Genomic DNA, 17,793 nt, shown 5'->3' with positions numbered 1-17,793 from the left:
GTATATGCAGTTTATATAATATATACTGGTATAAGATTTGAATGTTCTAGACTTAAAATTATAAGTGTATATATATATAGTTTTACAATTATTATTAACAGTCATTACAATTCATTTAAATAATACATTTTAAAATTAAAATCTAGCATATGTATACGTATTAATAATATTAACATACATAAAACCTATTTATATATAAATACACACACATGCATGTATATTTTTAAGAAAAATTTGCGTGTATATGTATATATGTATGTCTATATAATTTATATTATATATAAATATTTTATATATAACCAACACATTTTTTCTTAAATATATGCATGCATGTGTGTTGTTGTTGTTGTTTTTTAAAACTTTTTTTTGTATGTGTGTGTATATATACAAAATAATTATACACAGTACACACACAAACATTATGTAAACACCAACTTTTTTATTTTGGAAGTGAATAATCATGATTAATCGTTGCCCAGCACTAATAAAAATATATATTTTTAAATATAGTAGACATCTACAGTAATCAGTGTTACTACATTTTATATATATATATATATATATATATATATATATATTTCAGTGTGGGAGGGGGAAACATTCAGATGAAATGAAACATTTTCATTTCAAAACCTTTGCCTTGGTCAAAAATATTATTAACTAGCATTTAATATTGTTTTGCTGTTTACTTTTTTCACACAAAAAGTAGCTTGTGATCAAGCCATAAATGGGGGACCCCCTAAGGATCCCAGACGAAGACCCCTGGAAAGTGAATTGATGTTGATAGATGAATCACAGACTCTATGCAAACTGGAACGTCAGCGGAAACCCAACGGAAACTGCTCTACCTTTGAACTAACAGCTCTTCATAAAACAAAAATAGCAAACACACTGCCAATCTCAGCAGCAGAAAGACATTTCTCTCCATGTCTTCTGTTATTCTTGGATTTCAATAGTGAGTTATTCAGCGCTAGAGCAGTTTTTCACACAGCTTTACTTCATTTCATGGCCTACAAGCAGCTGGACTAACATATAACCACAGGGTTATGGGAATGTGTCCAAATGAGATGAACTGGCCATTATGTAAGAGTACTTTGTAACCCTGTTGGTAATTTCAGAGTAGGTCGGCCTTCACCAGTCGCTAACACAGGGTTCATGTGCTTTTTATGGCCTCTGGTGGATATAATTCAAGGCTTTGTTGAACCGTTACATATGATTTTCTGTAGCTGACTATCTCTGGACTGTTACGGCGAATTGTGCTGAAATGACTGATGTATTAATAACATACAAAAGCCTACAGGATTTATATGTGCATTATTAAAGTCATGTGATTGATGGTTTGAGGGACAGGCCTGTCCAGCCCACAGACGTGTTAAGTGCTCATCGCCTGTTATCATCTGTCATAAACTCATCCTATACTGTCAAATAATCCTGCACTATGCCGCTGACTAGTGGACACTTTTATGAGAATGAAATGAAAAAAAGTTGCGGGATTAAATTTTTAAGTGCAATCAACTTGGATGTTTAAGTCACTTCAACTTAAATTACATTAAACTGACTTAAAAAACGAGTTGAATCATGTATAACTTATAAAAAAGTTGAAAACTGCTTTACTTATTTTGATGAGTTAAAGCAATGTAAAAACATACGTTGACATGAACTTTTTTTTTTTTTTTTTTTTTTTTTTTTTACAGTGTATGAGAGAAGTGAAAGAAGAAGGTAATGATGGAAAACCTCTTTTGGTAAATTAGAATGTATTAACTAATGCTGTAAAACAGATAAGATAAGTAAACAGAGCATGTTATCATGCAATCCAAGAGCTTTTCTGCCTAATTAAGACTTTCGGGTGTTTTTGTTCCCCCCCCCCCCCCCCCCCCCCCCCCCCCCCCCCCGAGGGGTTGAGGTCACATTTGGACAAATATTCCATTTGCAGCCAGTATAAAATAAGAATTCGTTTTGAAATCTCAACAACAGCCTCAGAAAAGCAGTCATTTGCCTCCCCCTCCTGGTGGGCGCAGTGATAGTAGCTAGTTACATTACGTCATGGTGTGAAGAGGAAAAAAAGAGATGGGTCAAAGTCTCTATTAAGCCATTTTAAAGAGCCCGTGACGTGTGAAAAGTGAGACCTCAGTTGCTGTTTATTTAGAAAATATAAAAATAAAAAAATGAATAATTTGAGGCTATATAGGTAAACTAAAATAATTTGAGAAAAGTCGTAATTTGTCAGCCAATTAGTTGGTAAATTGAATTAAAATATTACAAAAATGATGTTTTATTTTGACAAGTTCAGAAACCAAAAATACGTAATATTTTCAGAGATGCGACGTCATGTTAAGAACATTCTAAGATTATATTTAGGCTATTTTGTCTTTTGGACTGCACAATTCCAGATAATTACTGGTTAAGAAAATACATTTTTAACACTATGGGAAAACTCAAAAGTATGATTAAAAAATACAAATATTTTATCCAAAGCAGACGACGTCGTAACGGTAAGAATATTCTCATATCATTGCCTTAAAACTACGTCATCTTTTCTGAAAACTCAGAATCGCACCGACTACGTCATGATGTTTAGACCATTATCAAATGATGTGAACGAAAGCTACATTGTAGCCGAAGCCTTTTCGTCATAACTGAGCGGCATGACGTCGAGCCGCATCAAACGCTTCCATTCAGGCAGGGGCTTTATTATGCAGAAATACCAAAATGATTGGCCTGATATCAAAATGAGTGATCATAAATAATAACGCGAGAGTTTGCAAGTTGCCTGCCGACTGTAGTCACAACTGTCAAAGGCAGCAGCGGCGGCGGATACGCGCGTGACCCAGCACCCATAGCCTACTGTTACTGTACACGGTCGCGGAGATAATATCCCTATCAAACAAATACACGGAATAATCCCGAGGTAAGGACAGGAATCGCGGGGCTGCGGCGAAACTGCGCGACGCTGTGCCTTCTTCTTCCCCTCCGCTTTTCTTTCCGTCGCGTTCACTTCTTCCACCCTCGATTATACTGCACTAAACATATCCCCGTGCCTCCTTTAGCAACAGCGCGAGGTTTTTTTTTTTTTTTTTTTTTTTTTTACTCCTCCTTCGTATTAAAGTCGCCATTTTGCTTCACTGCCTATGAAAGCTTCTTGTATTTTCATATTTTTTGCCGGCGTTTCTGCGTATTTGTGCGCGTGCTTTTGAGTTGGATTTTCATACGAGAGAGCTCGTGGATTACATTAATGAAGAGGGGCGCCGAGTGCAGTCTGGAAACACGGTGAAAGTGTTCGGCTTGTGGGCATTTGCATCAGCTTGCTCTTTTTTTCTCTCCTTCCTTCACCTTCTTCTTCTTCATCATCATCGGACACGCACAGCGGGGGCTGTGAGTTTGGCTACCGACCGTAACGCCCGTCTGTCCGTGACCCCCCGCGCGCCAGGTGTGTTTGCCATGTAAAGTCGAGCAGCGCGACGCGAGAGTAAAGGCTACAGCCTGACCCCACGTGGGTGACCCGCTCACCCGCTCACCCGCCAGTGTCGGGTGGCTTTCCAGGTAGGTGTGGTCTTCCAGAAGTCGATTATCTGTCAATAATACTGCCAATAAAGGCGTAAGCTCGCCTTTCTTTTGTAAAGTAGCGTGGTTTAATGTGTCACAGGGTGTTAGGGGGAACGAAATATACTAGAGAAATGTGTTGTGGTGGTTATGTATGAACTGTCAGGTATAATAAACACTCACACACTGTTTGAGCACTTAGAAATACTTATGTGGGTCATTCTTACTGTAACAGGCCTACCTTTTCATGTCCCTGTCATGTATGTATTGGGTTAAATATGACATTTTCAGAATTCAAAAATAGATTAGTTTTCCCATGGGGTGAAAAGGAAAAACAATTAAATATTGCAGGTGTTTTCGTTGTTGGGAATATTGTTTGAATCAACAATCAATAGTATAGATTTTTTTTCTGTGCCCTCAGTATCGCTTACCACAGTGTTAGTCATTTGTTAAAACCTTAACTAAACTTCAAAGCCAACTAAAATTAACAAACAAATCCAGTTCCTAATTCTTAATGACATCGTCCTCCAGAAAGTGACATCATTTTTCATGGGAAAACAACAAAACATCTGTTTGTAAATGTACCAAGTATTAGCAATGAACTGTGTGATGTTGTGGTATTAGCCTACTTTTAGTTGTTTTGTGGCACTCTAAAACATCTCATCCTGACAGAAAACTGCTTATAATATTAATATCTCAAAAGTAATATGTTTTGTAGTTGACATCATCATGTAAGCCAACTCAGTTCAACTTATTCTGTTAAGTAAGCATATAGTCTTTATTTTTCCTGCCATTGTGTAAATTATGAAGTTGTAATTCATTGAAGTGCTTGAGCCTGACCAGAGCATTTCAGAAAGTCTGGATTTTTCTTTATAGAAATACTTCATTAAATTACAACTTAAGCATGTATTCTTCAAAAGTTCTAGTTTGATAGGCACTGCAGGAATGAGCCGTGTGTGTTTCTCTGATTGTGTAGGCATACATCCATCCACAGCCTTTCTAAAGTGTGTGATAAATTCCCCAAATACCATAGCACTTAGTCCTACCAGCTGCTTTTCCTATTACCTTATTGCTCTTTTCCTTTCTGGAACAAACTGCTGGCTCACAAATGAGCTTCAGACTCTGGGCCATAAATAATTTGGTCTAATGATCTTCAGCACTTGAAGATCCATCGTTCTTCTATGTGGGTTAGGTGATGGGAGGGCCATTCTTTGATATGGTGATACAGCATACGGCCCGCTTTGTGGTTTAATAACACAGTGGACCTGTGTGCAGTACCTGTTGTTTTGGTTGGCATTTGAATTGGGAAGGGTTGTCGCTTCCTATCGCATATCCTGTGATGGTTAGTGGTGTGTGTGTGTGTGTGTCAGTTCATGTAGCATTTCTACTTTTAATCTTTGGGAAGTTTGTTATGCTCACACTTCAATGGCAAAAGTAATCCTCTCAATTAGCACTCACCGGAAATGTATTAGTGGCTCTGACAGCGAAACATTCCCACGGCATGCATTAGGCGAAACATTTATCTGTGATGTTCATGAAATCTCTTTTGACACATGATAAATCATGCAGCCATATGCCCGGCCACTGTTCTGCAAATAACAGAACACTAAATTAATGGCAGTTTAAAAAGACACAAATTAGTGACCCATTAGGCCCAACCTAATGAAGAACTGAAATGACATTGATTTAAGTTAATACGAAAGTATGATCACATTCTAATCAGTGCTGTTTATTTTAATCAGTCATTGTCAGGCTTCATTCGTTGCAATGAGCTGGCCATTTCCCTTCTGGATGATGATTGTGAAAAAAATACATTCAGCCAGAGATTGAACTCGATTAATTTGGTTTTATATATGTGTGTGTGTGTGTGTGTGTGTGTGTGTGTGTGTGTGTGTGTGTGTGTGTGCTATTCTAATTATCAGTAGTGTAGTAAGTAGGACAAACATAAATAATTATAAAAAATAAAATGTAAAAAAAACGGAATGGTTCAATTGATTGATAGATGGATGGATGGATGACAGATGGATGGATGACAGATAGATAGATAGATAGATAGATAGATAGATAGATAGATAGATAGATAGATAGATAGATAGATAGATAGATAGATAGATAGATAGATGGATGGCAGATGGATGGATAGATGGATGGGTGGATGGAAGATAGATAGATAGATAGATAGATAGATAGACAGACAGACAGACAGACAGATAGATAGAGAGATAGATGGCCAGACAAACGGACGGATGGGCAGATAGATAGATACTGTTGATAGATAGAGAGATGATAGATGATAGATAGACAGACAGACAGACAGACAGATAGATAGATAGATAGATAGATAGATAGATAGATAGATATACAGACAGGCAGATAGATAGATAGATAGATAGATAGATAGATAGATAGATAGATAGATAGATAGATAGATAGATAGATAGAGAGATGATAGATAGACAGACATACAGATAGATAGATAGATGGATAGATAGACGGACAGACAAATGGACGGATGGGCGGATAGATAGTTAGATACTGTAGATAGATAGAGAGATGATAGATAGACAGACATACAGATAGATAGATAGATATACAGACAGGCAGATAGATAGATAGATAGATAGATAGATAGATAGATAGATAGATAGATAGATAGATAGATAGATAGATAGATATACAGACAGGCAGATAGATAGATAGATAGATAGATAGATAGATAGAGAGATAGATAGATATACAGACAGGCAGATAGATAGATAGATAGATAGATAGATAGATAGATAGATAGATAGATAGATAGATAGATAGATAGATAGAGAGATGATAGATAGACAGACATACAGATAGATAGATAGATGGATAGATAGACGGACAGACAAATGGACGGATGGGCGGATAGATAGTTAGATACTGTAGATAGATAGAGAGATGATAGATAGACAGACATACAGATAGATAGATAGATATACAGACAGGCGGATAGATAGTTAGATACTGTAGATAGATAGAGAGATGATAGATAGACAGACATACAGATAGATAGATAGATATACAGACAGACATACAGATAGATAGATAGATATACAGACAGGCAGATAGATAGATAGATAGATAGATAGATAGATAGATAGATAGATAGATAGATAGATAGATAGATAGATAGATAGATAGATATACAGACAGGCAGATAGATAGATAGATAGATAGATAGATAGATAGATAGATAGAGAGATAGATAGATAGATAGATAGATAGAGAGATAGATAGAGAGATGATAGATAGACAGACATACAGATAGATAGATAGATGGATAGATAGACGGACAGACAAATGGACGGATGGGCGGATAGATAGTTAGATACTGTAGATAGATAGAGAGATGATAGATAGACAGACATACAGATAGATAGATAGATAGATAGACAGACAGACGTACAGATAGATAGATAGATAGATAGATATTAGATAGATAGAGAGATGATAGATAGACAGACATACAGATAGATAGATATTAGATAGAGAGAGAGATGATAGATAGACAGACATACAGATAGATAGATAGATAGATAGATAGATAGATAGATAGATAGATAGATAGATAGATAGATAGATAGATAGATAGATAGATAGATGGATAGATAGACGGACAGACAAATGGACGGATGGGCGGATAGATAGATAGATACTGTAGATAGAGAGATGATAGATAGACAGGCATACAGATAGATAGATAGATAGATAGATAGATAGATAGATAGATAGATAGATAGATAGATAGATAGATAGATAGATAGATAGACGGACAAATGGACGGATGGGCGGATAGATAGAGAGATGATAGATAGATAGATAGACAGACAGACAGACAGATAGACATACAGACAGACAGACAGATAGATAGATAGATAGATAGATAGATAGATAGATAGATAGATAGATAGATAGATAGATGGATGGATGGATGGATGGATGGATGGATGGATGGATGGATGGATGGATAGATTTTTTGGGAGAACTATCCCATTAACACGTTCAATAAGGAAGTTTCTCTGGCATGGGAAGACAACCGTGCTGAAAGACTGTAATTGTAATTTTCCCCCATGCAATCAGGCAACGAAAATTAGATGTGTGTGAATGTGCAATTTATGCCATTCTGTGTGTGTGTGTGTGTGTGTGTGTGTGCTGTACTGTCTCAGCAGGTGTTTGTAATCCCCAATTTAAATACTTTCAAATACAGTGAAAACATCTTTGTGTTTATTTAGTTTGTATGCAGATAATGTGTTTTCCTCCGGGCTGATCTATTTGTGTCCTAAACAGGTATGGACACCTCCAGCGGTGCCCGGGTGGTGAAGCCCTCCTCGGGCATGTCAAAGGGGCGCGCTGCCAAACAGGCCCACCCCGCCGAGATGGCCCGAATGGGCAGCACTGAAAACGACAATCACGGTAACACACACAGAGCGGAGTGTTAACTAATCATTGGTTGATGCAGGTGGCACTCACCAAACATTGAGGTTTAAATGGCAGGCACATTGAAAATAAATAAACAACTTTGTAAAACCATTGACATAATTTCAGAAGTCTGTGGAGTACGTTTACACATTTGAACACATCAAGGTGTTTTGACAAGTCCTTCACTGGTAGTAAGGTTGTTTTTAATGTCAGTGAAACACACCATCTCCCTGCATGGCTGAACTTAGATGAACTTCAGGCCCATACGAGTGTTCAGTGCTGGAGTAAAACTAAATATTGATCATTTTTTTTAACAAAGTAGTTTAAATGGACAATCAGAATGGAGGTGTTTATCAGCTGTGACCATGACGGACGCGGTACATGGGAAAAGGCATTCAGCTTTGGTTACAGAATTGCAAGCCAAAATTCGCTTCATTAATAGACCTTCAGAAGTTAAACAGGTCAAGTGAACGGGGCATTGCGATGCTACGCACTACACTGGGCACCTCAATAACACAGAGCATCATCATGCACCCGTTCAGAAAGACAAATGTACCAGTTTATAACGTTTACTTTGATGTGTTTGGTGTAGACAGCCTCAATGGCGGCTCATGTCAAAAATGTGTCCAGTGCAGATACGGTGGATGGGTGCATTTTAAGCGATACTCTTGCGTTTTGCTCTAGACAGACTGTTGGCTACTCAGTTGCTCACTCATAACACATAGCAACACAGCTAAAAGTATTCCTAATGTGCTGAATCTTTTATTAAAAAGTAGCCTACTTTCCTTCACAAGCACCAGTAAGAGCTGTGTGTTATGATGCTCGAGTTGGGGGAGGCCGATGCATGAAAGAGACTTTTGCAGGGTTGTCTGAAAATATGCTTTCTTTTTGTAATTCTGCTTGGTATGGAAGCTCGTTTCCGCCATAGAAAAAAAACATTTGAAAAGATAATTGCGACTTTCTTGTTTCTAAAGTTTGCATCTCTCAATTCAAAATTTTTATCTCAGAATTGCGTGATACAAAGTCACAATTGCGAGTTATAAAGACAAAATTGTGTGATATTAAGTCGCAACTTTGGACTCTTTAGCGCCATCTCTGTTTAAAACAAAAAACTAAATCCAATCCGACAGCTCAAGTAATAAATCATTATTATAAGCTTACAATTGTGAATCGGTTTTAAACACTGTTTTTTTTATGTACATTTTCAATGCATTTTCACTTTAAGCAAAATTTAAAAAGTGATGATTTTCGGGGCTTGTTATGCAATGTAAGTATCATAAAGTATTCAAATTCAAATACATAACAGGATACGATGTTATTAAAGGCCAGACATACAATACAACATTATTGGCTGTTAAAGTGTTAAAAACCCAGTTCTAGAGGGAGAGATATTCTGACAGTAAGCAGCTATCACTCATATCCAGACCACTAATCTGAGGCACAATTAGGCAAATGTCGTAATTGAGTACGTATATGTATTGCTGTTTAACGAGCTCTAGTGTAAAAACGAGCGATGTTTCAGCGTTCTGGTCCATTCACTCCACTAGCGCTGCTCATTTCCGTTTTACGGCAGTTAAGTGCTTTGAAAGAGAACCAAAGGAAGTTCCATATTCATGTTTTTAGTTGTTGTCTCTATTTGGCCAGCATGGGCATTATTAGTAATTGAGGCTCTCTCTGGTAACCATCATTTGATAGGCTTTAATGATAATGGATTTTTTTGCTAAATGGAGAGGCTTATGGTACTAGAATTATGTAATTCAGCTGTTCCATTTGTTTATCATTTTGGTAAATGTAAAATGTGCCAGCTGTAGCATGCAGTTTTAGTTAGTAAGCTAAATTTGAGATAGCACTTGTGAAGCAACTGCTATGAACATAAAAATCCCATAATTCTTTGCTCAGACTGAAGCGAACGCAGCCCGTCTTACTGGCAGAAGTCTGGTGGAAAACAAACTTGGCGCTGACTCACAAGTGAGCTAGGAGAATGATATTTGTGCCGGGCCACGCTGTTTGAATTTTACTGCAGATTGTGAAGAGCATTTTATTGCTTTCGCAGCGTCAGACCAGACAGTGTCTCTGCCGTAGAATATTTATCGCTGAGTTTGCAGCCTCTATCTGCTGAGCACCTCTCCTCGACACAGACTACATGTTCTAAAGCAGGTTTCTAATGCATTCATTTAACACTTACTGGAATGGATGTCGGCTTTTGTAGAACAACAATCTGCCGTTAGAATTTCCACCGACCACTGAGGCAGAACTGAATCCCGTCTTTACAAAAGTAAGTGACAGGGAATTGATTAAGTGGGTTAGCGGGTTAATTGATCAATTGACACGTTTTATTTTCTCATCAGGGTTTTTATTGATGGCCTTTTTACAAGCTTAGATCTTTTACAGGAAACCTATCATGAGTGTTTTTTTCTGTGCATTTGAGGCAACAACAACTGTTCATCAAAATGATTTACATTATGGAAAATGGAGAATTTCTGTTTATTTACATATTCTTTTTGGCTTCCTATTTGTGGCCTGTGGTTGGTGGCTACTGCGTTTAACTTGTAAACAATGCGTCTGGAAGGAATTCAGATATAAACAATAGTGTTTTTTTTCCTAGCTGCGGTTGTGATGTCACAATGCCACCGCTTAGTCAGTCGAACCCGAAGCATTCATGCAAGCCTTCATGGGATGTTTGGGAAGTGTCGTTCATGAATTGAACTTTGTGTGTGAAAGCGCGTACGTGTTTGTGAGAGAGTGCATGACGACTTCTGCCAAGGGTGCGAGACAGTTGTCTGGTCTTAGTCAGTTAGATGTCGGCAGCTGAAATGCACACTTGCAGCTGTTTAGTTTCTAATGTCTGGAACGGCTTTATCTTCTTTAAAGGGGTCATATTCAACACTATTGCAGCATGTTATATTTCCCCTGAAGTCCACTTGTAATTACAGAAGAACCAATATTAGTTTAGGCTTTACCAGCCTAATATTGGATTGGATGTTGATAAAAAAAGATACAACTTTGAAATATTAAGTCAATTTACCTGTGACACTGTTGGTTCCTGTCTGTTGAAATTGCAGTGGTGTAATGGTGTTGCTGGATGTGCTATATTTAGAGGCTAACCAGATGGAGCTATTTATCTGTGAACCTAATATTTAATAAACGATTATGAATTGAGTGAGAAAGTTTGAATATTTGTAAACGTCTCAGGTTACGTATGTAACCCTGGTTCCCTGAAGAGGGAACGAGATGCTGCGTCGAGACGCTGTGGGAACGCCCCTGTGTGATTGCATCGTGAAGCACGTGTATAATCAGTCCAATGGTGTGACGTGATGTCATAGACCAGAAAACTATAAAGCACACCTGAAAAAAGACCACGCTAGCTTCTGATAGGCCGAAGCAAGTCGATCACAGGCACGCAGGGATTATGGCAGGGCGACGCAACGTCTCGTTCCCTCTTCAGGAAACCAGGGTTACATACGTAACCTGAGACGTTCCCTTTCAAAGGAACTTGATCTGCGTCGAGACGCTGTGGGAACACTATAGCCACGACGCCATAATAGCAAATGCCTGTTCTGTGTGAAATCATTGCGCACACTAAGAAGCAAGCACCCTAGACCCTGGAGTGGAGCCTAGATCCAAGTCGTAAAATCTAACAAATGTATGCGGTGAGGACCAGCCTGCCGCATCACAGATGTCATGAAGGGAAACCCCTGATAATAAAGCCTTTGAGGCAGCCATACTCCTGGAAGAATGGGCCCGGACAGCCAAAGGTGAAGGCTGACCAGCCGCTTCATAAGCAAGTGAGATAGCCTCGACTACCCACTTGCTCATCCTCTGCTTGGATGCAGGGTAACCTTTTCTTGGTGACCCGAAACAGACGAATAGTTGATCTGATTTACGCCACAGGGCAGCTCTGTGTACGTAGGCATCCAAAGCCCACACAGGGCACAGCAGATTAAGTTTTTCCTGATCTGGTGTATTAAAAGGTGGAGGACAGAAGGCCAACAGCACTATCGGGCCCGCAACATTAGTAGGGACCTTCGGAATATAACCCGGCCTAGGGCGAAGAAAGGCTTTCACCATACCAGGTACAAATTCTAAGTACGAAGGAGCAACCGACAAGGCTTGCAAATCTCCAATTTTCTTGATAGGACTTTTCTGAAATCTCTTCAATGGGCTCAAAGGGAGCAAAAACCACACCTTCCAATACAACGGCCAAATCCCAAGCCGGTGCTCTAGTGCGCAGTGCAGGCCTCAGCCTCAAGGTGCCACGAAGAAAATGAGAAATGAGAGGATATTTCCTCAATGATGCACCACCCAGAGGAGTGTGGTAAGCCGATATAGCTGCCACATACACCTTTAAGGTGGAAGGAGATAACCCCGCAGAGAAACGTTCTTGCAGATAATTGAGTACTGTACCAACAGGGCAGTTAACATGATTCAGTTGGTGTTCTCCACACCAAGCAGAGAATAGTTTCCATTTCAGTGCATACAGTCTTCTCGTGGAGGTAGCTCTGGATTGGAGTATGGTCTCCACGACCTCGTCGAGAGACCTGATTCTATGAGCTGGGCCCCCTCAGGGGCCTAAGCCCACAGTTTCCACAACTCCGGGCGAGGGTGATAAATCGTGCCCCCTGCTTGGGACAGTAGGAATTCCGCAGAACTGGATAATCGCAGCACTGGTGCCTCAGCCAGGGGAGAAGAAACCGCAGCACGTGCTTCTCCCTGAGATAAGCCAGGTGAAGGTTGAGATGGTGCTGGGCCCGTCTCAAACCCCGCTGTCAGATCCATTTGCGAGCCCCAAGTTGTGCGTTGCCAGGGGGGACCCTGGAGAGCACGCACTGACCTGTCCTCGTCGAAGAACGCCCGGCGTGAGCGGAGCGTTCTCATGGACAGCTTCTCACAATGCTCACAGTCAGCCCCCTTGAGAACTGACTGGGCGTGCTCCACTCCCAAACAAGCAACACAAAGCTCATGTGTGTCCCCACCTCGTCGAAGAACGCCCGGCGTGAGCGGAGCGTTCTCATGGACAGCTTCTCACAATGCTCACAGTCAGCCCCCTTGAGAACTGACTGGGCGTGCTCCACTCCCAAACAAGCAACACAAAGCTCATGTGTGTCCAGTGTGTCCATGTGTGTCCAGCTCATGTGGGAACAGCACACCACTTAAAATCTTGCTTGCCCGCCATAATATATACTGTATATATATATTGTTTCTCTTGTGAATATTGTGCTTGCAATGACAGACAACACCAAATAGACAGAGACAGTATACAGAGAGCGCTTCCTGAAGCCACAGAAGCTAGCGCGGTCTATTCTCAGGTGTGCTTTATAGTTCCCTGGCCTATGACGTCACCTGCCTATGACGTCTCTTCACACCATTGGACTGATTATACACGTGCTTCACGACGCAATCACACAGGGGCATTCCCACAGCGTCTCGACGCAGCTCAAGTTCCCTTGAAAAGGAACAATGTGATCAGTCTCTTATAAGGTTAGTCAAGATTTGGCAGATTCCGATTTTTTTGACAAGCAAATGGTCCAGTGGTTCCAATGTCCCATCTCTAGTCTTTGTTAACGTGCTGTTTATAGTAATATTTCCACACAAATGACATTTTGGGAAATGATTGCAATGCAGTTTGTGTACAAGTCTGGAACAGAGGTCGTTCAAAATAACGTCCAGTTGTCGATTGTGTGTTTGGAGCAAAAACCGTCCAGTTCCGATTGATGGCCGGTTGACCAGTGGCACTAGGGGTGTAATGGTACATGTATTTGTCCCGAACAATCAGGGTAAGGACGTCACGGTTCGGTGCATACAGTCAGACGACGAATACAGTCAGTCACAGGCGATCCACACTCCAATCCAGAAGGGGGCGCATGGGGTAATGCAACGCTGTTTGCTAACCCCCACAACAGGAAGAAGACCAGAAGAAGAAGAGCGCATGCGCTAATGAATTGAGCGCTTGAAAACAAAGTCCACTAGATAGTGCCCATGAGCCTAATGCGTCTTTTTGCTCTCATGGACAAAGGAGTTTACTTTGAAAGGCTTGAGCTTTGAATGTTTATATATAGTTTAAGTGGAGCAAATTGTAAGACATTGTAACAGTTTTATTTTTCATTATTCTATTTAATTTGTCCTTTTATAACACAAGATGCTTTTCAGTTTTGTAGCTGATTGTGATCAAATACCTTTTGTTTTTTATCAGCCCTGCAAAAAATATGACCTGTGCAAGAGTGAATTCTGTTTACTGCTTCCTCAAGGGGGACTAAATGCCGCTAGGTGGGACAAACTGTAATTTGCACTACTGTCTGTTCAAAATAAATGAAAAGAAACCTAGCATTGTGGATTTGTTGCATATTACTAGGACATTGGCTGTTTATTAGTACTTATAAAGCACATATTAATTCCTTATTCTGCATGACCATATTCTACATCCCTTAATCTACCCAATATCTTAACTTAACAACTACCTTACTAACTATTAATGATAAGTAATTAGGGGTTTATTTAGGCAGAAGTCGTAGTTAATAGTGAGAATTGCACCCTAAACTGAAGTCTGACCATTTTTCCTATTGTACCGAACTCATATTGAACCATGACCCCAAAACCGAGGTACGTACCGAACCGTGACTTGTTACACCCCTAATAAAAGTTGCCCATAAAAGTTGTCTCAACTCAACTCAACATTCCAAGTGCTCTGGATTCATACAGTCACTTTCTGTGAGGAAGAGAATGAAATTTATATTCACTGAAAATCTTCTCCATGATATACAGTGGCTATATAAAAGTCTACACCCCCCATGTTAAAATTGCAGTTCTTTGAGATGTAAAACCAGGGACGGATTAACGCACAAGCACAAGACCGGGGGGGTGAGGGGGATCAAACAAGCTACGGGTGGGCCCTGTTGGCACCCGAACCCCAAAGCTGAACGAGAAATCGGAATGGCGCACCCCCCCGATTGAACACCCCCCCCCCTTCCACCAACCACCCTGCCCCGCCGAAACGAGAAATCGGAGGGCCACAACCACCGACACATACACTCCCCCCACACCCCTGCTGAATGCCTGGGCGCCTTTAGACATGCCTGTGCCCAGGGCACAACCACATCATAATCCGTCCCATAATCTGTTTATTTGTGTGTTATTTGACCTTTGTTGGTTTGAATATTGCATTAAATGTGGAAAAAGATCTGACATGATTTATCTTGGATTGATTTTTCACATAGTACACTTTTTATAGCCACTGCAGTACCTTCTACTCTACTTGATCAACATTTTCTCAGTGTCTTTAGCTGTTCCTTTTTGTGGGAAAACTGAAGAGATTTGTCTTTTTCGACAAAAACTGTAGGAGTTCTTGAGAACGCAGGTAGGCATAAAAACATTTTGACTAATTTCAACCATTTTGTTTTGAATTGTAGCAAACTGTTAGTTAAAGCCCACAAATGCCCACTGGGGAATTTGCTGTCTTTTCATTATGTACTTGGCGCTTGCTCTGCTCCCATATTGCTTGAGAAAACATATTTTCTGAATTATATTACCCATTAGTTAGAAGATAGATAATACAACACCCAGTGGCAACTGAAAAAAAGAAAAGAAAAAAAAAGTGTAATGTACTATAAAAATGTATTGATTAAATTCAAGTAAAATAAATAATAATAATAATAATAATTGATTATATAATTAAAGTAGAAAGTACTGAATATGACTAAACCCAAACTTTATTGCAATGAAAGTGAATGGGATTTTTAAGATTCAGATTACAAAGAAATAGTAACTATAAATGGCACATACACTGCAAAAAAAAGAAAAGAAAAAAAATCTTAATCAATATTTTTAAATACAACTATGATCCACATTTAAAATACTTTATTTTACATTTTTCACAGAGGAATAACTGCTTGCAGGCCTTTTTCAGTGTGTTAACCAATATTTTTGTCTTGTTTTCCTGTAAAAATATTTAAACATTGTTAAGATAGAAAGTTACTTGAAACGCTTTTTTTCTTGCTTTTTTTCTATACATTGGATTAGATTTTTTTTTTAAATGAAAATAGCTTTTTTAATATATAAAAGTTTTTTTTTAAATATGCATGAACATTTTTTTTTTTACAGTGTTCACTTTTTGCAGTGTGCGTGAATTGTACTGGCCATTAATAAAATCCCTGTCGTAGTTTTCCTCCCTTTCCCCTTCTTTATCTCTGAAACTATTTATCTCTGTCTCTCTCTCCTAGCATTAGGAAAGCTTCCCTGTGGAAAGCTGAATGATCGCAGTGCTCGCCGAGGCATTGGAAAGCCTTTGGCAACAGCTGTGTGCAGTTGGCCAGTGCAGCTGAAATAGGCAGTAGGAACAAATAAGGTCATTCTTACTGACTGCTGTAATTGTAGTGAGCGCAGAGCAGACACGCTTTTTGACTGTGTGTCTTAAGACCTTTTTGTGCATGTGTAAAATATGCCTCTGTGTAATTGGCCTCTTTCCTGTCAGAGAGGCTGGAAAAACTATTACACTGTAAATGAGAGAATAGTTTCATTTTTTGGCTTGAGGTTAACTCACAGTTAAATATCAGTGCATTTATTTAGGAAAACATGAAAATTGAAAACTGAATTTCATATCAGTCTGAAAGTTAGGTAACACTTTCCTTAAAGCCTTTATGTATAATGCATTTGATCATGTATTTTTAATGCATTTATTATACCTTGTAATGCTCTTTATAATGCATTGTATGGTCTCATGAATAATTGTAACCACAACTGTAACCAGTCTTATTTTTAAGATAGCTAAGCACACTTTTCAAGCAGTAAAAGTTAAATATTCAGTAAACTCTTTTCTATTTTAAAATATTTAAAAATGCAATTATTCCTGTGATCAAAGCTGAATTTTCAGCATCATTACTCCAGATCATGTGTCACATGATCCTTCAGAAATCATTCTAATATGCTGATTTGATGCTCACCTTTTCTCATTATCATCAACGTTGAACAGTTATGCTGCTTAATATTTTCTGGCATCAACAAGGTATTTAAATAAGTTAACGAGCGGTTGTACCTAATAAAGCGGGTTGTGAGAGTAGCGGGTGAATTCAGGGTGAGTGAGACACTTTTTGCCATTGAAATGACTTGGAAAAAGTGTCCCAATCAACCTGAATTCACCCCTATATAAAAAATATATAAAATGAAAAGTAATTGGACACTCTCTGGGGTGTGTTTCCCAAAAGCATCGTTAGCCAACTATGGTCGCAAATTCCGTCATTATCAGCATAGTTCAAAGAGTCGGTGTTTCCCGAAACCATCGTTCTAACAAACATCCGCAAAAAGAATGGTAAAGTTGTGTGGTCTGAACGACAGCTCTCGACCTGTGGTTAGAAGCAGAGTCTTGTTAGCATGACATGTGGACTCAATAAATCCTTATCTTGAGCCAAATAAGCAAGCTATATATTTTATTTAGAATACATATAGGCTATATGTCATTTACGTCTTTTAGTTTGTCAAGAGATTTAAAGCCGCGGTTTTGAAGTCACATGTGCGAACGTGCTCTAGTAGTAAGAATGAGCCTATGATTGAATATGGAAATAAAGCAAATTAACTGAGAAAAATGAGAAATAGTCCTCAGATGCCAAGTCCGTAATTTATAGCAAAAAGTCTAGTATTAATTCGATCTCAAACGATTCATTAAAAGAAGTTATTACTATTGCATCATTAACCGACGTGGTTGAACGAGAAACAGTCGTGACTAGCTAGTTGTTTTCTTCAACGATACATCGTACTATGGTAGGTTGTTCACCCAAAATTTTTAATTCTGTCAGTAATTACTCACCCTCATGTTGT

General features: G+C 39.0%; 1 protein-coding gene across 1 annotated transcript in view; it reads left to right on the top strand.

Annotated features, from left to right (window-relative positions):
* Positions 1-1,932: 1,932 nt before the first annotated feature.
* Positions 1,933-17,793, top strand: part of znf512b (zinc finger protein 512B) — a 68,493-nt gene continuing 52,632 nt past the window's right edge. Inside the window, exons 1-2 of the mRNA XM_084428780.1 lie at positions 1,933-3,540; positions 7,858-7,983. Coding sequence (XP_084284906.1) covers positions 7,860-7,983 — 124 coding nt within the window. The 5' untranslated portion in view covers positions 1,933-3,540; positions 7,858-7,859. The remainder of the gene's footprint in view (positions 3,541-7,857; positions 7,984-17,793) is intronic.

This window comes from Rutilus rutilus (genome assembly GCF_951802725.1).
Source record: "Rutilus rutilus genome assembly, chromosome: 13".
NCBI classification, from domain to species: domain Eukaryota; kingdom Metazoa; phylum Chordata; class Actinopteri; order Cypriniformes; family Leuciscidae; genus Rutilus; species Rutilus rutilus.
The sequence above is the reverse complement of the archived record's forward strand: the minus strand, read 5'-3'. Positions and strand labels throughout refer to the sequence as shown.